At 44.2% G+C, this 22,585-nt stretch overlaps 1 protein-coding gene across 4 annotated transcripts in view; it reads left to right on the top strand.

The window, feature by feature from the left end:
• Window positions 1-22,585, top strand: part of CPNE2 (copine 2) — a 153,675-nt gene that overhangs the window by 112,459 nt on the left and 18,631 nt on the right. For all 4 annotated transcript variants that reach the window (XM_070953228.1, XM_070953229.1, XM_070953227.1 and 1 more), the window contains exons 8-10: window positions 1,178-1,270; window positions 7,542-7,628; window positions 17,280-17,339. In XM_070953228.1, coding sequence (XP_070809329.1) covers window positions 1,178-1,270; window positions 7,542-7,628; window positions 17,280-17,339 — 240 coding nt within the window. The remainder of the gene's footprint in view (window positions 1-1,177; window positions 1,271-7,541; window positions 7,629-17,279; window positions 17,340-22,585) is intronic.

Here is a 22,585-nt window from a genome sequence, read left to right as displayed (position 1 = left end):
CCTAATGCAGGGCTCAAGGCCCAAACTCAAGGCCCGGGGTCCGGATTTGGCCTGCAGGGTGCTTAAATCCGGCCCCTGGGGCTGGCCTGGAAATATCAAAGGACCGGCCCACAGTGCCTCTGCTGGCCAAAGCAGGCCACATGCACCACTACCACACCTGCGGCCCATTTTCAGCCTCCCCGGCCTCCAGCAGCACTCGCCCAGTCGAAAACGGGCTGTGAGACTCGTTTTTGGCCAGCAGAGTGCTGCTGGAGGCCACAGAGGCCGAAAACGAGGCATGGGGGTGTGACTCCGCCGCTGCCCGTTTTGGCCGGTAAAGTACTGCAGGAGGCGTCCATCCTGTCTCCCCTCCGCCCGCCGGCCCATGGAGAACTAAAATGCTGATCCGGCCTTCAAAGAAATCCAGTTTGACACCCCTGCCCCATGGGTGAAATCCAAAATTTTTCCCTACCGGTTCTGTGGGCGTGGCTTGGTGGGCTTGGCAGGGGAAGGCTATTGCAAAATCTCCATTCCCTCCCCACTCCTGAGGGAAGGCTATTGCAAAATCTCCATTCCCTCCCCACTCCTGAGGGAAGGCTATTGCAAAATCTCATTCCCTCCCCACTCCTGAGGGAAGGCTATTGCAAAATCTCCATTCCCTCCCCACTCCTGAGGGAAGGCTATTGTAAAATCTCCATTCCCTCCCCACTCCTGAGGGAAGGATATTGCAAAATCTCCATTCCCTCCCCACTCCTGAGGGAAGGCTATTGCAAAATCTCCATTCCCTCCCCACTCCTGAGGGAAGGCTATTGCAAAATCTCCATTCCCTCCCCACTCCTAAGGGAAGGATATTGCAAAATCTCCATTCCCACCCCACTCTGGAGCCAGAGGTGGTATTTGTCGGTTCTCCAAACTACTCAAAATTTCCGCTACCGGTTCTCCAGAACCTGTCAGAACCTGCTGGATTTCACCCCTGCCCTGCCCTAGTGCGACTTTTGGAGCAAAAGTCATTATAAGACCCGGTCTTATTTTCGGAGAAACATAGCAGTTGTCCTACCTCTGGGAGAAATGAGCACTTTTAGGAATTTCTTCTCTTCCATAAGTAGGGTGAAATTTTTAAAATTTGGAGGGGTCATTTTTGGGGGGACTTCAGGAAACGGGATGAAAATCCTGATCGTCCCTCTGCTTCTTCTGCCAGATTGTGTGTTATGACTACGACAACGATGGAGGACATGACTTCATTGGGGAGTTCCAGACTTCTGTCGACACGATGTGCAAAGATGGCTGTGTGGTAAGCTTTGAAGGACATTTGTGGATGTGAAGACGAGCATTGACCCTAGTCTGAAGAAGTTTCCTGTTTTACATCATGGTGGCCGTGATACCTTTCTGTTTTATTTATTTAGTTCTCTTTCTTTAGTGTTGCTGATTAGCCCGTAGGCCATTTCAACATACAGAATAAAACATAAAAACATTACCCAGTAAAGCCACATGGAAAAGTGAAATACAAGAGGCGGATTAAATGAAAAGAAGAAAATAAGGAATATAATATCATGTTTCTGAGTCACCTCTACAGTTTAGCTTGATCAGACTTACATACAGGTGGTCCTCAACTTCAAACTGTCCATTTAGAGCAGAGGTCTTCAAACTTGGCAGCTTTAAGACTTGTGGACTTCAACTCCCAGAATTCTCCAGCCAGCTGCTGGCTGGAGAATTCTGGGAGTTGAAGTCCACAAGTCTTAAAGCTGCCAAGTTTGAAGACCTCTGACTTAGATAGAGGCTGTTTGAAGTTACAGCAGAACTGAAAAAAGTGACTTGTGACTGTTTTTCACACTTACGACCATTGCGGCATCCCCATGGTCACATGATGAAAATTCAGATGCTCATACTCATACTTATGACGGTCGCCGTATCCCGGGGTGATGGGATTCCCTTTTGCAACCTTTAAACAAGTCAAATCAATGGGGAAACCAGATTCACTCAACTTCATAACTGCAGTGATTCACTTATCAACTGTGGCAAGAAAGGTCGTAAAATGAGGCAAAACTCTTTAACCATTGTCTTTCCTAGGAATGGAAATTTGGGATTCAATTGGGGTCATAAATTGAGGACCACCTGTATGTAATTTAATTTAATTTAATTTAATTTAATTGATCATATTTCTATGCCACCCAACTCCCTAGGGACTCTACATCCCTAGATATAGATCTCACCTGAATTGCTTTATCCAAATAAAGGGCTCTGTTATATGTGATTTTTGAGTTCTGACTGCAGATGAAATGCGTTGTTTCAGTATAAAAATCCCAATAGTTTGTTCATCTAATGTGCGATTCAAAGATACCAGTCTTAGTTTAATGAGTGGAATTGAATTAAAAAGCCTCTTATGAGTTTCTTTCTTGATGTGTCTTTAAGAGAAAAACAAAAACAAAAATAGCATCTCCCAATTATTTCAATAGAACTCAGTTTCCCAAGCAAAATCAATCTTTTTCTACTTCAATTCTCCTTCATTTGCGGTTTTGATTTGAGCTGGTTTGCTCATTCTCAAGTGTTTGTGGTGACCCTCGTTGGCAAACATCTCATCTTCTGCTAAGACCAGACTGGGTTTTGCCCAATGAAACCTCTCTCCTGTTCTCCACTGATGGATGATGAGGAAAGTTTATCTTGCCAGCTTGCTCCCACAATCAATGGTGTTGGGTTTAGGAGTTCTCATGCTCACTGATCCGTTATTTTGCTTCTCCCAATTATTTATGGCTAGAGTTCGAATTAAGTAGAGTACAAATGACAGGAAATAATTTCATAAGGAGGGGATGACCGTCTTGAACAGAACTGTAAACGCTTTGTATTTTATAAGACACTAGTTGATAACCTGGCGTTGCCCGGGTATTTATGTATCCCTATCCTTACAGGCTTTTAAAAGTATATGTACAGTATACACAGTATAAAGTAAAATCATACACAAAATCACTATAAGTCTTTGGGCCCCACCCCCTGTCCATCTGGCTGCCCACGCCAACTGGTAACCACCACCTGGCGCCTGGCGGTGTTGGGGCTGTACATGGCTGGCTGCCATGGTAACTGCCTGAGCCAACACCCATCTGATGGCAATGGTCCTCCTTGCCGTCCAGAATGGCCCAGTGGGTGGCGCATGGCCACTGTGGAAGGCCGCCAGGACCGATCAGCTGGGCTGCGTGGCCGCTATATTCACCCGGAGGGGTGTTAGGGGTATTTATTTATTTATTTATTTACTTCAAATTTATATACTGCCCTTCTCCCTAGGGACTCAGGGCGGTGTACAGCCAAATAAAAACACATAAGAAATACATTAAGAACAGATTAAAAGGAAATATCTCAATTTGGCCCAAAATTTAAAAAGACAAACAAATTTAAAATCATTTAAAAGATTTGTTAGGCCAGCCCGGCTTGTTGGAAAAGGTAAGTTTTAAGGGCACGGCGGAAGGCACGGAGGTCTTGGATTCTCTTTATCTCTGGGGGCAGCTGATTCCAGAGGGTGGGAGCCCCCACAGAGAAGGCCCTCCCCCTGGGAGTCACCAGCCTGCATTGCTTGGCTGATGGCACCCCGAGGAGGCCCTCTCTGTGGGAGCGCACAGTATCTTACCCACAAAGTATTTCTTTCCAGAGAGTAAGAGAGTTTGGTTGAAATTGCTCGAGGCGTTCCAGAGTTATGCTGGAACATACACACTTACACACACAGCCATTTATATATACTGTATATAGAAGGTAAAACCATAGTTAGAGATTCATTTAGCAATGATGTGAAGTGAATTCAGGCAGTCGTTATGACTTACGACCACAACGGAGCCCAAAATTTATGTTGCTAAGTGAGACATTTGTTAAGTGAGTTTTGCCCCATTCTACCACCTTTCTTGCCACAGCTATTCAGTGAATCACAGTAGGTGTTAAGTCAGTAACACAGTTGTTGAAGTGAACCTGGTTTCCCCATTGACCTTTCTTGTCAGAAGTTTGCAAAATGGGATCACATGACCCTGGGGCACTCCAACCGTCATAAATACGAGTCAGTTGCCAAGTGCCCAAATTTTGATCACGTGACTGTGGAGGTGCGGCAACTCCTCAAAATAACAATGGTCTTGCCTTGACCCTTAGTAGGTTGTCAGTTGTCAGCAGGTTGCATGGAATTAAGTTGCAGGGCTTTTGAACGCTGTCCTGGCTCCTGGTTTCTGGTGCTGACAGTTACCAAGGAATGTAGAACAAAGAACATAGAATAACAGAGTTGGAAGGGACTTTGGAGGTCTTCTAGTCTGACCCCTTGCTCAAGTAGGGGACCTTATGCCAGGCAAATGGCTGTCCAGTCTCTTCTTAAAAGCCTCCAGTGATGAAGCATCCACAACTTCTGAAGGCAACTTCCGTTCCACTGGTTAATTGTCCTCATTGTTAGGAAATTTCTCCTTGGTTCTAGGTTGCTTCTCTCCTTGATTAGTTTCCATCTATTTTTTTCTTGTCTTGCCTTCTGGTGCTTTGAAAAATAGTTTGATCCCCCTCTTCTTTGTGGCAGCCCCTGAAATACTGAAATACTGCTATCATGCCACCACAAGTCCTTCTTTTCACCATGCTAGACATACACATATATCCAATTCCTGCAACCGTTCTTCACATGTTTTAGCCTCCAGTCCCCTAATCATCTTTGTTGCTCTTTTCTGCACTCTTTCCAGAGTCTCAACATCTGTTTTGTAATATGGTGACCAAAACGGGACGCAGTATTCCAAGTGCGGTTTTACTGAGGCTTTATAAAGGGGTATTAATACTTGACACGGTCTTGATTCTATCCCTCTGTTAATGCAACTTGACTTTTTTGACTCTTTTGGAGGCAAAGGTGAACCACCTCTGAAAAACTTTGCCCAGTAAATTACAGGGATTTGTCCAAGTAGTTTCCAAGAATGGGACACCCATTTGGGGAGACCAATAAAAAAAATAAAAAATAAAAATCCACCTGTAACTTCCTATGGGAGCTCTCCAAGGTCCTGATTATGTTTCACTGGCCCATAGCTCAAATTCTCCCTTTGTTTTGAATGTCTTGGTTCTTTGAGGATCTTGGTTAAGACAAGCAATGTGAGTTTGCATAAGCTAGTATTCCAGAATATCAGATGGCCCTTCTGGAGCATGGTGAAGCTTCTGGACCAGGACGAGGGAGACCCAGTGTTTTAGATTAATCTTCAGCCATGGAAGGGTTTGGGAGTTTGGGGCCAGACCTTCCATCTCAGTCCAAGAGGATGGGGTAGTGGTTAAAGTACTGGACTAGGAGAATTCTGGTTTCCCATCTCCCATGGGGGAACCATGGTCCTTTTATGAACTTGTGGACTTCAATTCCCAGAATTCAACTCCCAGAGCATAGCTGGCTCAGGAATTGTCGGAGTTGAAGTCCACAAGTCATAAAAGGACCATGGTTCCCCAACCCTGAACCAAGGAAGTCCCAGCTGTGGAAGGTTGAGACAATCATTCATTCTTAGCTCAGCCTATCTCACAGGGCTATTGCAAGGAAATATTGGTGTGGGGGGAAGGAAGTGCTATCTCTACCACCTTGGAGAGACAAAGTATAAATTCAACAACTGAATGAAATAAACAGATGGAAGGTTATGTAAGTTGGTAAATAGCCAACTTCTAACCTACTGTGTTAAATTCATGAATTGGAAACTGATGGAGAATTCCAGAATCTCACAATTTAGGTCATTTAAAAAAAAACAGAATTTCCTTAGTGCTCTGAGAGTGAAAGAAAACGCTCTCTAAATTGTGAGGCAAATGCAGTCCTTTTGCAGGGACATGCAGGCGTCAGCAGATCTCTTGTTTAAATGACCGCTTGTAGTTATTACTTCAAAGCTCTTTGGAGGCTAGAAACGGCAATTTAATTTTGTCTTCTGGGCTTCTATTTATTTATGCCTTTCTCAATCCTAGCTTGTGCTTCTGCGTAAGAAGCTTAAAAATAAAATGGATACATGCATTTGTTTACCTAGTGAGTAATCACATCCTTCCTCGTTTCAACTCGAAGCCCCACTGCGCTCATCTGCTGCTTCTACGTTGGTTTCACTCTGGAACTGACGGCTTCTATATGTAGTTGCTGGCTGTAAATAGCTCAGGCAGATGTTCAACCCATCTCAAAACTCTGGGAAACCTTAGGGATGCTTACATGGCCTGGCACGATGCTCTGGACTGAAGCCAACACAACGTTTCTTGCCAAGAAGCCTGCCCAGAGCTAACCTGAGGGGTTGCATCCAGAGGTGTGTGTGTGGATAGAAAATGTAGCAGGGGAAACAGAGCAATTGAGGGGGAGACTAGGGGTCAGATGAGGTCTTGGATGTGGTGGATTGTAGTCTGGATTCCCAGGAGGGAGAGGCTGCATTCCAGAAGGCAAAGAGGCAGTGAAGGGTAGATACAGGTAGCTCTTGACTTCCAACCACAATTGAGCCCAAAATTTATGTTGCTACATGAAACACACTTGAGTTTTTCTCCATTTTACGACCTTTCCTGCCACCGTTGTTAAGTGAATCACTGCAGTTGTTAAGTTAGAAATGCGGTTGTTAAGTGAATCTGGCTTCCCCATTGACTTTGCTTGTCAGGAGGTCGCAAAAGGGGATCATAGGACCCTGGGAAACTGCAACCGTCATAAATATGTCAGAAGGCAGCTGCGAAGTGCAAAAATGATAGTCATGTGATCCTGAGATGGTCATAAATGGAAGGATTGGTCCCAAAGTTGTGTGTTTTTAACAGTGGTTGTAGTCAGTAAAGTAGGAATAGCTATACCTTCAGAGCCCATGGCTTCACACATTTTCAGTTCTTAATATCCCAGTTTCCCTCCCAAAGGTTGGAAACTTTGCCCCGTACATGTTGGGGTTGTGGTGTGGGGGGTACTGGGGAACATAGTCATCTTTTGAGTCCATGTTTGAGACATCTGTAGTTTGCCAGTGTTTTTCAAGACAATGTGTGGACTTCAACTCCCAGAATTCCCCAGACAGCTTGGGAATTCTGGGAATTGAAGTCCACATGTCTTAAAGGAGCTACCGCTGAGAACAACCGGTTTAAACCAGAGGTGGATTTCAGCAGGTTCTGACCAGTTCTGGAGAACCGGTGGTGGAAATTTTGAGTAGTTCAGAGAACCTACCAAGCCACGCCCACTAAGCCATGCCACGCCTACCAAGCAACACCAGTAGTAAAAATTCTGACTGGCCCTGCCCCCATCTATTCTCTGCCTCCCGAGTCCCAGCTGATTGGGAGGAAATGGGGATTTTGCAGTAACTTTCCCCCAGAGGGGGTGGGAATGGAGATTTTACAGTATCCTTCCCCTGCCACACCCACTAAGCCACGTCCACAGAACCGGTAGTAAAAAAAAGTTTGAATCCCACCACTTGTTTTTTAAACCATTCTTCCCCAACTTGGTTACCCCTAAAATGTTTTGAAAATGTAAAACTCAGCTTTCCCAGTAACTACAGAACAACAACAACAACAAATTTCTGTATTTAAAAAAAGAGAAAAAAATAAGATTACTGCATTTACCATGGTCTTTCTTTTTTTCTAAAAAAAATAATAATGATACACAGGTAGAGTTTGAATGCATCAATCCGAAAAAACAGAAGAAGAAAAGGAGCTACAAGAATTCGGGCATCATCATTGTCAAGTCCTGCAAAGTAAGTTCCGCTTCTCAGAGGGATCGATGATTTTGTTTGGGCTTTTTTTTTTAGAAACACGTACAGGCAGTCCTCGACTTACGACCACAATTGAGCCCAAAATTTCCGTTGCTAAGCGAGATGTTTGTTAAGTGAATTTTCCCCCATTTTGCGACCTTTCTTGCCACAGTTGTGAAGTGACCCCCTGCGCTTGTTAAATTAGTACCATGGTTGTTAAGCGAACCTGGCTTCCCCGTTGACTTTGCTTGTCGGAAGGTCATAGAAGGGATCGCTTGGACCAGAAGTCTTCAAACTTGACAGCTTTAAGACTTCTGGGAGTTGAAGTCCACAAGTCTTAAAGCTGTCAAGTGGTCGTAAGTGGGAAACATGGTCATAAGCAGTGGTGGGATTCAGCCAGTTCGCACCACTTCGGGAGAACCGGTTGTTAACTTTCTGAGCAGTTTGGTGAACTGGTTGTTGGAAGAAATCATTAAGGCAGAGAACCAGTTATTAAATTATTTGAATCCCACCACTGGTCATAAGTCACTTGTTTCATTGCCGTTGTAACTTTGAATGGTCACTAAATGAACTGCTGTAAGTTGAGAACTAGCTGTAATTTGGAAAATGAAGGCCAGTTTGGGGGTGATTCACCATAGGCTTGTACATAAAGAAAAAAAAGCCAATGCAATCCTAAATTGCATTAACGGAGAGATTCAATCAAGATCAAGGGAGGTACTCATACCACCTATAAAGACTTAGTAAGACCACACCTAGAATATTACATCTAGTTTTGGTCACTACAAAAAAAGATGCTGAGACTCTAGAAAGAGTGCAGAGAAAAGCAACCAGGATGATTAGGTGACTGGAGACTAAAACATACGACGAACAGTTGCAGGAACTGGGCCTGGCTAGTCTAATCAAGAGAAGGACCAGGGGAGACATGATAGCATCTTCCAATATTTGAGGGGCTGCCACAGAGAGGAGGGAGTCAAGCTATTTTCCAAAGCACCCAAAGGCCAGACAAGGAATAATAGATGGAAACTGTACAAGGAGATATTCAACCTAGAAATAAGGAGAAATTTTCTGACACTTAGAACAATCAACCCATGGAACAGAAGTTGCCTTCGGAAGTTGTGGGAGCTTCATCCCTGGAGGCTTTCAAGAAGAGACTGGACTGCCATCTGTCAGAAATGGTGTAGGGTCTCCTGCTTGGGTGGGGGGTTGGATTAGATGACCTACAAGATCCCTTCCAACAAGGCCCATCCCAACTCTGTTAATCTAATCTGAAAAAACAGGAATGTTACAGCTGAAAATCAGATGAGGAGAACTGAACATTGTTCTTTCTTCTCATCTTTCCAATGGTCTTATCCTAAGGCAACCTGGCCTGCTCTTTCCCTCCAGAAATGCAGCAAAAGACATCCTTGTATTCTTCTCTGAATGACATGGAGACTATGGGAGGGTATTGGGTAGAATGGGAGAAAGCTGTGGAATTTGTAGTTTTGCCCTGCCTTCTGGATGACTTCAAATACAGGTTGTCCTTGATTTGTCACTGTAATGAAACCTGGACCTCACCTGATTTTTTTTCCCAGTGGTCTTTAACGAATGCCACAGTCATTAAACAAACACTGTAGTTGCTAAGTGAGCCCAATGTCCAGCAAAACATTGTAAATCATGACTGTGGGGCACTGCAAATGGCTGTAAATGCTATTGCCAAGTGCCCATAATGTGATCATGTGCAGCAACATATAGAGTTAAAACCAGATATATTCTTATTGGGAATTTTACCAGAGAATTATAGTAAAGAAGATATATATATTTGATTATTCATATAATAACCGTGGCGAGAATTGTATTTGCACAAAATTGGAAAGCAGACAAAATCCCGTTGGAAGGAGAAATCATAAAGAACATTTTAGAATGTGCAGAAATGAATAGATTAACATTGAGAATAAAAGATAAAGAGGAGTCGATATATTTCAGGACATGGGATAAATTTTATTATTGGTTAGAAAGGAAATATGAATAGGGGCACGGAGATAAAATAGATAGAGAAAAGATGGGGAAAAACAATTAGAAAAATAGAAACCCAGATGATGCCTAGGTAAAGGGAGAAAGGGGAGGGGGGAGGGTAAAAGGGAAAAACTGAGAATATTATAAAAATGATGAAATAGATATAATTATTAATCGAATAAGAAATTGAAATGAGAATAGAGATAAATAGGAAATCAGGGCTGCTCGAATACCATTCTAGACTGAACTGAAAAGGGAAACAACAAGAGAGAGGGGAAGGAGTAGAGAGAGAGGAAGGGAGAAGAGAGGAGAGGAAAGGGAGAGAGAGAAGAAAGGGAAAAGGAGAGGAAGAAAAGGGAGGGGAAAGAGGAGTAGGAGAGAAAGTTAGAAGGGGGGAAGAAGAGAGGAGTTAGGGAAGGGGAAGTAGGAAAGAGAAAGAAAGGAAGAACGAAGAAAGTAGGAAGAGATAGAGAAAGGAAGAGAAGGGGAGGAGAAGAAGAAAGATTGTGACAAAACAAAGAAGGGTCAATGGTAAAAGAGCAGCCCCGAATAACAAATAATTAAAAATTAAAGTTAAAAGATAAGATGAATGAAAAATGGTGGATAAATGACTATACATGTAATTATGTTTATGAGAAACAAAAATAAAAACTTTTTTGAAAAAAAGGAAAGGACGGACAGCCTTCAGAACTTTCAATCAATCAGAATAGAGCTGGAAGAGACCTTGGAGGTCTTCTAGTCCAGCCCCCGGTTCAAGCAGGAGAACCTAGACCAGCGATGGCTAACCTTTTTGGCACAGGGGGCGTGTGCAATGCGCGTGTGACCCCCCCGTGCGCCGCACCCCCGCGCACGTGTGCAACCCCCCACATGTGTCCCACCCCCCATTCATGTGTGTGTGACGGCTCCGCATGCTTCCCATCCCCCTGTGCATGTGCACAACCACCCATTCGCCCCCGTGCATGCGTGCGCATCTCCCACATACACCCCACCCTCTGTGCATGCACAGCAAAGACCCGAAAAGCAGCTGGCCAGCGGGAGGCACACAAGCATGCACGGCAGAGAGCATGGGGTGACGGCTCGCATGCCCACAGAGAGGGCTCTGCATGCCACCTGTGGTACTCGTACCATAGGTTTGCCATCACAGACTATACCATTTCAGACAAATGGCTGTCCAGTCTCTTCTTTAAAAACTCCAATGATGAAGCATCCCACAACTTCTGGAGGCCAGCTGTTCCACTGGTCAATTGTCCTCACTGTTAGGAAGTTTCTCCTCAATTCCAGGTTGGTTCTCTCTTTGGTTAGTTTCCAACCATTGTTTCTTGTCCTGCCCCTCTGGTGCTTTGGAGAATAAATTGACCCCCTCTTCTTTGTGGCAGCCCCTCAAATACTGGAATTCTGCTATCATGTCCCCCTAATTCTTCTTTTCTCTAGACTGGCCAAACCCAAATCCTGCAGCCGTTCTTCGTGTGTTTTAGCCTCCAGTCCCCTAAACATCTTGGCTGCTCTTCTCTGCGCTTTTTCCAAACTCTCAACATCTTTTTTGTATTGTGGTGACCAAAGCTGGATGCAGTATCCCAGGTGTGGCCTTACGAAGGCTTTACAAAGCGGTACTAATACTTCAAAATACTTTGAAACTTTGAAACTAAGTTGTAATTTCCACCAGTCTTTAAACTGACTGGTCATAAGTAGAGGACTAAGCTAAGCAAGACAGATGATAAGTGAATGGCACCTCCTTTTACGTCCCTTTTTGCCATGGCCATTAAGTGGACCATGCAGTCATTAGATAAATGAGCTACTTGCATTTGTGGCCTCAGAATGGAAGTATTTTTTAAAACGCCCGAGCATAAGGGAAGGTAGAGGTGAGATACTGAGATATTGGTAAAAGTGTATATATGCCGCAATCTGCTGTGATGGAAAAGTCCTTTTGCACCCTCAGTGGCATATTATCAAGTAGTACTAATAAAGAACCTTCGCAGGCATAAACCTCTTCTCAGAAAATTATGCCCAAAGCACTCTATTACTTAACTCGGCACTGCAGTCAATAAATTAACATCTTCTCCGATTCTGAAATTATACACCCTCCTGAATGATTCACTCCTTCAGACTCCTGAAGACCTTTGCTTTTCAGTTTGATGTATTAGAAGGGCTAAACCGCTTTCAGATTTGCATTAAAATCATAATTACTGACATAGTACCGAGATGGCTGGAATGGCATCTAATCATCCGAAGGGCAGGGTCTCAACTCTGGGACAAATGCAATCATTTTTTTTTCTCAAATGCCAAACTCTGACAAGCCAGGATGAAGACAAACACAAGGCCTGATTAACCTGTCGTTCCACCAAATTGGAGGAGTCAGATCGGGCTTTAGCAGACAGCCTGCGAGGAGGATGCTTTGCTGCCCCATCCCCAGGGGTGGGACTGCTGGGGGTTCGCAGGGGTTCAGGAGAACCTCTAGCTAAGATTCTGTGCAGTTTGGAGAACCCCCAAATTCCACTCCTGGCTGGCCCTGCCCACCCCACCCCTCCCCTCCCAGGAGTCCCCATGTGGCCCGTTTTAAATGCAGGTAAGTGCAGGGCATGCACAGAGGCTCGGGGAGGGCTTACCGGAAGTTCGGGAACTCCAGAGCGCCTCCAGAGCCTGGGGAGGCCGTTTTCGCCCTCCTGGAAGCTTGAGGAAAGGCTCCAGAGCCCGGGGAAGGCAAAAACGCCCCCCCACTGCTGTGGTGCAGGAGGCCGACTAGGCCACGCCCACTATGGCCACGCCCACCCAGCAACTGGGCAGAGAACCCCTTGCTAATTTTTTTTAAATAGTCTTTATTTATATTTTCCATTAAAAACAAACAGAAAAATAACAATACACCATATAAATAACGTACAACACACAGAACATTACAAATAATACACAAATGGTAGGTACAGATGGTACCTTCATATCTGAGTATTCAATATAATATTACATTCCAGGGGAGATAGAGCAACTCATCTCTCTTAATATATCAATTAGGTCTAACCAACCTCACTTAGTATAGTTTCCTCCTTAACAATCCTTCCACATTTACTTTGGGTTATGACATTCTCTTCTCTAGCCAAATATATAGTTTCTCCCAGGATAAACATGTTTGTGTTTGGTCCTTATCTTTTAATTTTTTTGGTTAATTTATCAGCTTCTGCACAATCCAGAATCTTTTTTATGATTGCTTCCTCTGATGGGATATTCTGGTTTTTCCAAAATTGAGCGTATATCAATCTTGCCGCTGTAATAATGTGAAGAGCTAAATACCATGAATCCTTCTTGAACTTATCTGGTTTGGAGCTGAGCAAGCATGTCTCTGGTGACCATTCAATTTTTTGTTCTAAAATCTCATTCAACCATTTTTTAATTTTGCTAAAATTTTTGAAGCCCACTCCTGCCCATCCAGGCTCTGAGCCACCCTCAGCTCCAAGGCCAGCCGAGAGTTTTGCAAACGGGCCAAGGTTCTAGTCCCTCTCTCGACTCCTGCTTTGAAGACTACAGCTAGTCTTTGACTTAACGACCACAACTGAGCCCAAAATTTCCATTGTTAAGCAAGACAGTTGTGGGTTTTGCCCTGTTTTATGACCTTTCTTGCCACCGTTGTTACATGGATCACTGCCATTGTTAAGTTGGAATAGAATAGAATTCTTTATTGGCCAGGTGTGATTGGACACACGAGGAATTTGTCTCCAGTGCATAAGCTCTCAGTGTACATACAAACAACAAAGTGATAGGTTCGTAGATCATAAATCATAGTTACAATCATTGATCATAAGTTACAAACAACAACTGATCAGCCAGTTTTGGTCACCACACTATAAAAAGATGTTGAGACTCTAGAAAAAGTGCAGAGAAGAGCAACCAGGATGATTAGGGGACTGGAGGCTAAAACAGACGAAGAACAGTTATAGGAACTGGGCATGGCCAATCTAGTGAAGAAAAGGACCAGGGGAGACATGATAACAGTCTTTCAATATCTCAGGGGCTGCCACAGAGAGGAGGAAGGGGGTCAAGCTATTTTCCAAAGCACCTTTGAAGGCCAGACAAGGAATAATGGATGGAAACTGAACAAGGAGAGATTCAACCTGGAAATAAGGAGAAATTTTCTGACAGTGAGAACAATCCACCCATGGAACAGAAGTTGCCTTCAGAAGTGGTGGGAGCTTCATCCCTGGAGCTTTCAAGAAGAGACTGGACTGCCATTTGTAGGGTCTCCTGCTTGGGCAGGGGGTTGGACTAGATGACCTACAAGGTCCCTTCCAACTCTGTTAATCTAATCTAATAAGAAACCAATAGGAGTGGGAACGATGAGACAAGATGAGACATGAGACAGTGCTGTGGGAATTAGGAGACACAGTTGTTAAGTGAATCTGTCTTCCCCGTTGGCTTTGCTTGTCAGAAGATTGCAAAAGCTGATCACGTGACCCCAGGACATCGCAACCGTCATAACTATAAACCAGTTGCCAGACATCTGAATTTTGATCACGTGGTGCTGAAAAGGTCATAAGTGTGCAAAACGATTTTACGTCATTTTTTTCAGTGCCATTGTAACTTCAAACGGTCACTAAATGAATGGTTCTAAATCCACTGCCTGTACTCCTTTTTGCATCTCATTATGCATTTACATTAAGACTGAATACCAATACTTTCGCATACATCATGCCTGTTTCTTTCTCTCTCTCTTTTCCCCTCCCTCCCTCTTATTCAACTCAGAGGAGTAAGTAAATGAGAGAAAACAGCAATGAGCTAAAATGGTCTACAACAGCACAGTTTAAATGATCCAGATTTGATCCCCGCTCCACATTGATCCTGTGCTATGCCCTGGGTTCACACAAAATCCCAAGACAATTAATGAAGCATAATTGCTCTATGCATGTAACAAGCTGCACCCAAAATATATACAAGCAGTCCTTGACTTATGTCTGGTCAGGTAGCAACCGTTCGAAGTTATGATGGACCTCCTCAAAAGATACTTACAATCTAGTTCCAAAGTTCCATCACCTGCCCCTCCCAGCTCATATGACCACATTTCCACTGCTCATCAACTGTTCTGCATTTATGACCATTTGCCCATGGACATGTGTCTGTGTCATTTATGATGTTTTTGCTGAACATCTCTGTTAAGGATATTCTTGGCTCATAACCGATGTTGTAGGTTATTGAACAGAGTACCCTTTGAGTAAATGCATGAAAAATGACTGGGAGTGGTTGTGAACAATCACAATCAACATACAAACACACTGAGTTGTTGTAGTCTTTTACTTTTAGAAAAAGTAAAGCAAAGTCCAAAAACAATCCAAGTCATACACAGATAAGACAAGAGTTAAAAGAACGATCCAGGGATATTTCAAGTACAAAGTCTTCTTACCAGTTGTAGTCATACACAATAAAACAGTTCTTCTTGAGTTTCAAAACAGGAACAAATTCAATATCAAAACATTCAATAAATAGTAGAAAACATGTAGCTATGATCAAACAGTGATCATGCTGAGAGATCAGGTAGAGAGTTACAGCGAATAAGCAGGTAAAATGGTGTAGTATCCACACAAGCTATGATCCTGACTTCCCTTAAGTACCTTGGCTACAGAGCTTAGCCAATCAGGATACAGGATGATGCAATACAGTCTTAAAGCAATATAATACCTTTCTGACTGCAAACATACATTGTTGGTTTATATATTGCCTGACCAACTAGTTAGACAAATAACCATTTCCTAACAATCTCCATTTACAGAATGTCTACCCAGATTCTCAGTCATCCCAGGTCATGATTGTTCCAAAGGTGCTTTTTCAAAAGGCAACTGGACTTCATTTTTTCTTGAAGACGTTTCGCTCCTCATCCAAGAAGCTTCTTCAATTACAAAATGACTTTAAAAGAAAAAAACCCAAGAAAGTCCTGCCTTCTGCCTTTTGAAAAAGCACCTCTGCATTTAAACTTTTCATCAAAGGTGCCCCACAATAATCAATGGGCTTAACAACTGTGGCATTCACTTAATAATTTTTGCCCCCAAAAAATAATCATATATTCTCGGGTTTCATGATCAGAATCAGAGTAGAGCTGGAAGGGACCTTGAAGGTCTTCTAGTCCAGCCCTCTGCTCAAGCAGGAGAACCTATACCATCTCAGACAAGTGACTGTCTAGTCTCTTCTTAAAATCCTCCAGTGATGGAGCACCCACGATTTCTCAAGGCAACTTCTGTTCCACTGGTTAATTGTCCTCACTGTTAGGAAGTTTCTTCTTAATTCCAGGTTGCTTCTCTCCTTGATTAGTTTCCATCCATTCTGATTGTGATGGCTTCTTTACAACTGTCACATCTTTTATCTATAATGGGCAGGCTCCTTTATGGTTGTAAGTCGAGGGCTGCATGTAAAACCTATTAAGGCTTCACGTATTGTCCTGATTCACACAATATGCAGGATTTTTGCATTTAGTCCCGTTTGAGCTTAGGCTACCTTGGTACACAAATTTTCCATTATAGTCCTCAGCCTCGCTATGATCCCATGATAATTGGGGAATTCTGGGAATTGAAGTCTACTCATCTTAAAGTTGGGAAATATACTGCCATAGGTGATAGCTTCCTGGAGGAACGTTGTCCATGGGGTCGCGATGGGTCGGACACGACTTTGCAACTAACAACAACAAAGGTGATAGCTTAGTAACTGTTCAAACATCACCAACTTTCTCAGACAAATATGTCAAGGAGAATAGAGGAGAACGTTTGCACGACAAAGACCTTTGTTGACACAAAACAGCCACCTTGCTAGCAATGTCTCACACACAACACACACCCCTCTGATCTGCAGCTTTTGACAGGCTGCACAGCTGAGTACACACAAGGCTGAATTGAAAACAACAATTGTTAAGTGGCTTGGGATGCCAACATTCCCAGGCTACCCCGTGTGAACCAAGTTACGACTTGAAACCATGATGTACCATCTCGGTATCATATTGCAGAACTGTTGTGGTTTTATTTTCCTTGGTTTAAATGGTAAATGTGTGGTGTAAATCCAGCCACAGTGTTTGGAAACGTGATGGCTGCCAGGAGATTCAAATTAGAAGATTGTTTCTCAACTTTGGCAAATCTAAGACATGTGGACTTCAACTCCCAGAATTCCCCAGCCGGCCATGGTGCGGAATTCTGGGAGTTGAAGTCAATTCCTGGCTGGGGAATTCTGGGAGTTGAAGTCAATTCCTGGCTGGGGAATTCTGGGAGTTGAAGTCAATTCCCGGCTGGGGAATTCTGGGAGTTGTGGTTAATTCTTGGCTGGGGAATTCTGGGACCTGAAGTCAATTCTTGGCTGGGGAATTCTGGGACTTGAAGTCAATTCCCAGCTGAGGAATTCTGTGAGTTGAAGTCAATTCCCAGCTGAGGAATTCTGGGACTTGAAGTCAATTCCTGGCTGGGGAATTCTGGGACTTGAAGTCAATTCCCAGGTGGGGAATTCTGGGAGTTGAAATCAGTTCCCAGCTTGGGAATTCTGGGAGTTGAAGTCAATTCCACACATCTTAAAATGGCCAAAGTTGAAACTCACTGAACTAATATAGAGGAATAAATGAGTATTTTGTGAAACACTCTTGCTTATGCATTAACTTGCTCTGTTTCTCCTTTCCTTCTCCCCTCCTCCCAAATCTTCCCCCTGGCCTTTCAGATCACCCGAGATTACTCCTTCCTGGATTACATCCTCGGAGGCTGCCAATTAATGTTTACGGTAAGGATCTTGGTGATTTTTCTTTCCATGAACGCTAACAACATAATCACTGTTGTGGCCTCTCGGTTAAATCTCAGCATTAATTAAAGCATCACTTACGCCTGGAAGTTGGAAAAAGAGTTGTTTCCTGAGTGGAAATATGCCCCACCATGGCCCGCAAAATTATAGGGTGTTTGCTGCTCTCTGGTTCAACAAAACCCTGAAAAGAAGTTTCCCACCCACTTAGCAACGTGTTGGGAGGATGAGCAATAGAGAAAAGGTGATACATTGTGAAAGACTCCATGCTGTACAGGTAGTCCTCCACTTACAACAATTCATTTAGTGACCGTTCAAAGTTACATCCTCATGGAAAAAAGTGACTTATGGCCGTTTTTCACCCTTATGACCATTGCAGCATCCCTGTGGCCACGTGATTTACAGTTGGACGCTTTGCAACTGGTTCGTATTTATGACGGTTGCAGTGTCCCAGGATCATTTGGTCCCCTTTTGCGACCTTCTGGCAAGCAAAGTCAATAGGGAAGCCAGATTAATTTAACAACCGGGTTGCTAATTTAAGACATTCAGTGATTCCCTTAACTGTGGTTAAGCAAGGTCATAAAATGAGGCAGAACTCATTGAAAAACTTTCTTGCTTAGAATAGAAATTTGGGGTTGCACGTTGAACGCTACCTATGCATAATATTAGAGTTGGAAGGGACCTTGGAGGTCTTCTAGTCCAGCCCCCAGGAGACCCTATACCAGTGATGGCTAACCTTTTTGCCATCGCATGCCAGGAAGGGGGGGTGGAGGTTCACGGGCACGTGTGCCCACACCCATAATTCTATGCACCCCGCCCCACGCGCATGTGACCCCCCTCCCCCCGCTCCTAGCACACGATGGCCCGGTAGGCCCGTTTTTCTTTCTCACCTGGCTTCAGATCTTCTCTATGCACCTGGGGAGGGCGAAAACAGCCTTCCCCACCCACTCAGAGGCCCGAAATGGCCCGTTTCCCAACTTCTGGTTGGACAGAAAGTGACTTTTTTGCTGTCCCCAGCCTCCAGAGACTCCGACGCATGCGCACCGGAGTTGAGCTGGCGTGCCAGGTGACATGGCTCTGCGTGCCGCCTGTGGCATGCGTGCCATAGGTTCGCCATCACGGCCCTATACCATCTCAGACAAGTGGCTGTCCAGTCTCTTCTTAAAAGCCTCCAGTGATGGAGCGCCCACAATTTCTCAAGGCAACTTCTGTTCCACTGGTTAATTATCCTCACTGTTAGGAAGTTTCTCAACTTACGATTGTAATTGCCAGGCCCAATTGCTGTAGTAACTCAAGGACTATCTATCTATAAAAGAAAACTCAGATTAAAATGAAGGCAGTTTAGCGTACTGTAAAAATGCAGCTGCCAAGTATCAATCCATGCCAGAGGCTTGTTAGTTGAGGGAGATGGGATTGCTAGTCAGTACATCTGGGAGGCAGGTAATTGGGTTTCAGAGTAGAGTTGGAAGGGACCTTGGAGGTCTTCTAGTCCAGCCCCCTGCTCAAGCAGGAGACCCTACACCATTTCAGACAAGTGACTGTCCAGTCTCTTCTTAAAAGCCTCCAGTGATGCAGCACCCACAACCTCTGAAGGCAACTTCCGTTCCACTGGTTAATTGTCCTCCCTGTTAGGAAGTTTCTCCTGAATTCCAGGTTGCTTCTCTCCTTGATTAGTTTCCATCCATTGTTTCTTTGTCCTGCCTTCTGGTGCTTTGGAGAGTAATTTGACCCCCGCCCCCCTTCTTTGTAGCATTTCAGATTGTGGATTTCTTCCAATTGCAGGAGTTCCAGCCTGCAATGGAGGCAGGATAGAAACGTGAAAAAAATAATAATAATAACGCAAAGCAACGTTTCTGGGGAAGATTAGACATAATGTCAGTTACGATTTGTGAGAGGCAGCTCCCTCGCTGCATCTTTTAAAACCAAAGCAACAATACAGACTGTCCTTGAATTGCAACCACAATTGAGGCCTGCATTTTCACTGCTAAGCAAGACAGTTGTTACGTGTGTTTTGCTCCATTTTACAACCTTTCTAAAGGATCGTAAAGGTCAACCGTTGTTAAGTGGACCGCTGCAGGTTGTTAAGTGAGTAACACGGTTGTTAAGTGAATCTGGCTTCCCCATTGATTCTGGTTGTCTGAAGGTCGCTAAAGGGGATTATATGACCCCAGGACACTGCCACCATCCCAAATACATGCCAGTCAGGGGTGAAATCCAGTAGGTTCTGACAGGTTCTGGAGAACCAGTAGCAGAAATTTTGAGCAGTTTGGAGAACCGGCAAATGCCACCTCTGGCTGGCCCCAGAGTGGGGTAGGAATGGGGATTTTGCAATATCTTCCCCCAGGAGTGGGGAGGGAATGGGGATTTTGCAGTATCCTTCCTCCCAGGAGTGGGGAGGGAATGGGGATTTTGCAGTATCCTTCCCCCAGGAGTGGGGAGGGAATGGGGATTTTGCAGTATCCTTCCCCTGCCACGCCCACCAAGCCACGCCTACCAAGCCACACCACACCCACCAAGCCATGCCCACAGAACCGGTAGTAAAATTGGATTTCACCACTGATGCCAGTTATTTTAAACAAGACTCAGTGGCCTAGAGGTGGAGCTCTTGCCTCACAATCAGGAGGTTGTGAGTTCAATCCTAGGTAGAGGCAGATGTAGGGACTCCTGCTTGGGCAGGGGGTTGGACTAGATGACCTGCAAGATCCTCCTTCCAACTCTGTTAAATCTGTTTAGTTGTCGAGCAATTCCATTTTGATCACGTGACTGTGGAGATGCAGCAATGGTTGTGTGAAAAGTGTGAACAACTTTCAGTAACTCTGAAGGGTCTCTAAAGGAACTGTTGTAAGGAGAGGACGACCTGTAATAAAACTTAAGGAAAGCTAGCTCAGAATGAGCTCTAAACTTCTAGACTTCTCTTAATCTGAAGGAGAAATCAAAAGTAAACATGGTCTTCTGCATTGTCACTACAAGGAGCCAGTGCAGCTCACATAGCAGAGCTATTACTATATGAATTATGTACCACGTGGCTCCCCAAATTCTCAATTCTGGACTAGTTGTAGCTTCTAAATACAGTAACTTTGGGAGATACCTGCATCAGGTTTCCTCACACTACAAGTCGATCAGGTTGGGAATCGTAGGTAAATCAGATGCCGTAAGATTATTTTGATCCACCATCGCATAAATGAGAATTATAAATCTCAAGGTGATCCTATTGAGGGTGAGCTGGAGGGTGAGGAATCCATCCGTTGCCATTCGGATTGCAATTGTCTCCTGATGTTCAAAGCAACCCAGTGACATCAATCCAGTCCCTGGGATTTAAGGAAAGCAACCCAGCACATCTATGCATTCACTTAATCATAATCATAAGTTTATTTGTCAAGCATATATAAGATAACAGGTAAAAGTATAAACATAATTTGAATACATGAAAAGAGTAAATAAAAAGGAATATTAGGACAGGGACGGAAGGCACGCTGGTGCGCTTATGCACGCCCCTTACAGGCCTCTTAGGAATGGGGTGAGGTCAACAGTTAAGGTGAAAGTTTTGGGGGTTTGCAGAAGAAATCACAGAGTCAGGTAGTGCATTCCAGGCATTGACCACTCTGTTGCTGAAGTTGTATTTTCTGCAATCGAGTTTGGAGCAGTTTATCTTGAGTTTGTATCTCTTATTTGCTCGTGTATTGTTGTGGTTGAAGCTGAAGTAGTCATTGATAGGAAGGACATTGTGGCAGATAATTTTATGTACTACGCTTAGGTCAGACTGAAGTCGGCGTAGTTCTAAGTTGTCTAAGCCCAAAATTTGGAGTCTGGTGGCATAAGGTATTTTATTGCGGGTAGAGGAATAGAGGACTCTTCTCGTAAAATATCTCTGGACTCTCTCGATTGTATATATGTCCGATATGCAGTGCGGGTTACAGACACTTGTTCTGACCTAGGCTTCCTGAGTCATTAAAACACATGAGTAGTCCCAAAAACCTCTTTTATTGCAACAGCTGTGAATTCTGTTCATTCACAAATGAGTCCCAATTAGTTATAAAGAGTCCTTCGGGAGAAGTCCTTCGGGATAATCACCCATCTTTATCTCCCTTGACACGCTGCCAAAGACCGAATTGGCAAAGCCACACGGAGTCCAGAATCAAACAGAGCTTCAGGCTTTAAACTGCACAGAATGAACAACGTTGCTTCCTGCAAAGGCCCACGTGCCTTTGCTCCTCTTTTAAGTCTTACGGGAGGGGCCAATCATCTCCCAGCCCTACTCCCGAGTCGTCCCTTTGGTTTTAACTGTTCTTGCCTTCTGGCAGCTCTGCGCATGCGTGCACTGGGAACAGTCTCCCCCTGTTCCTCTGCCTCGCTGAGGTCCGACTCTGGAGGCTCCGGAGGCAGCACGTACCTCCCAGATGGCCCTTTCTCTGCCTCCGACGCAGAGCCCTCGTCTGAGCTTTCCCCAGACTCCAGGACTGGCCCATGGTCCTCCCCAGCCTCCTCGCTGTCCGACTCTGCTGCCAGCTCCGCAGATTGCTGGTGGACCACAACATCACTTTATTTGACCTAGGAATCCACAACCTGGCTAAATTTGCTTTGGCCCAAACATGCTTGACCATTTCTGTTACGATTTCTTATGCACGTTTCCTTGGTAACCTCGTTACTTGAGCAAACGAAGAATTATGTTCCAATTAGGCACGTAGCGATGAGATAAAGCGCCCTCTTGCCTAAGGCAGAACATCCAAATTTCCTTTCAGACATTTGCACTCTTAATTAATTTGGGACATTGTGTCCCCGAAACGTTTGGCCAAATCTCCTTCACCAAACCAGGAATTGGGTTCAGGTTGGAGGGGAGAAACTCTCAGGCGGACTCAGGAGTCCAAATATTGAAGCAAAGAAAGGTTAAGTTACTGCTGAATTAATCTATCACTGTATCCCTCTGTATGAAGTAGCAGGCAGTGGGAGGGAGGACGTTGGGATTAATAACAATTATTTATTTATTTATTTATTTATTTATTTATTTATTTATTTATTTATTTATTTATTTATTTATTTATTAGTTCAATTTATATGCCACCCTTCTCCGGAGACTCAGGGCGGCTTACAATGCAATAGCCTTCATACTTTTGTATATACCTGCTTAGTAGGGCTTTTGGCCCCCCCCAAGCGGTGTTCTTTTTTATACAAAGTCAGCTTATTGCCCCCACAAACTGGGTCCTCATTTTACCCACCTCGGAAGGATGGAAGGC

The sequence above is a fragment of the Pituophis catenifer genome, unplaced genomic scaffold, assembly GCF_029215685.1.
Source record: "Pituophis catenifer annectens isolate HBS135680 unplaced genomic scaffold, rPitCat1.0.hap2 SCAF_13, whole genome shotgun sequence".
NCBI classification, from domain to species: Eukaryota; Metazoa; Chordata; class Lepidosauria; order Squamata; family Colubridae; genus Pituophis; species Pituophis catenifer.
Note: the sequence above shows the minus strand (reverse complement) of the source record. Positions and strands in the feature narration are given on the sequence as shown.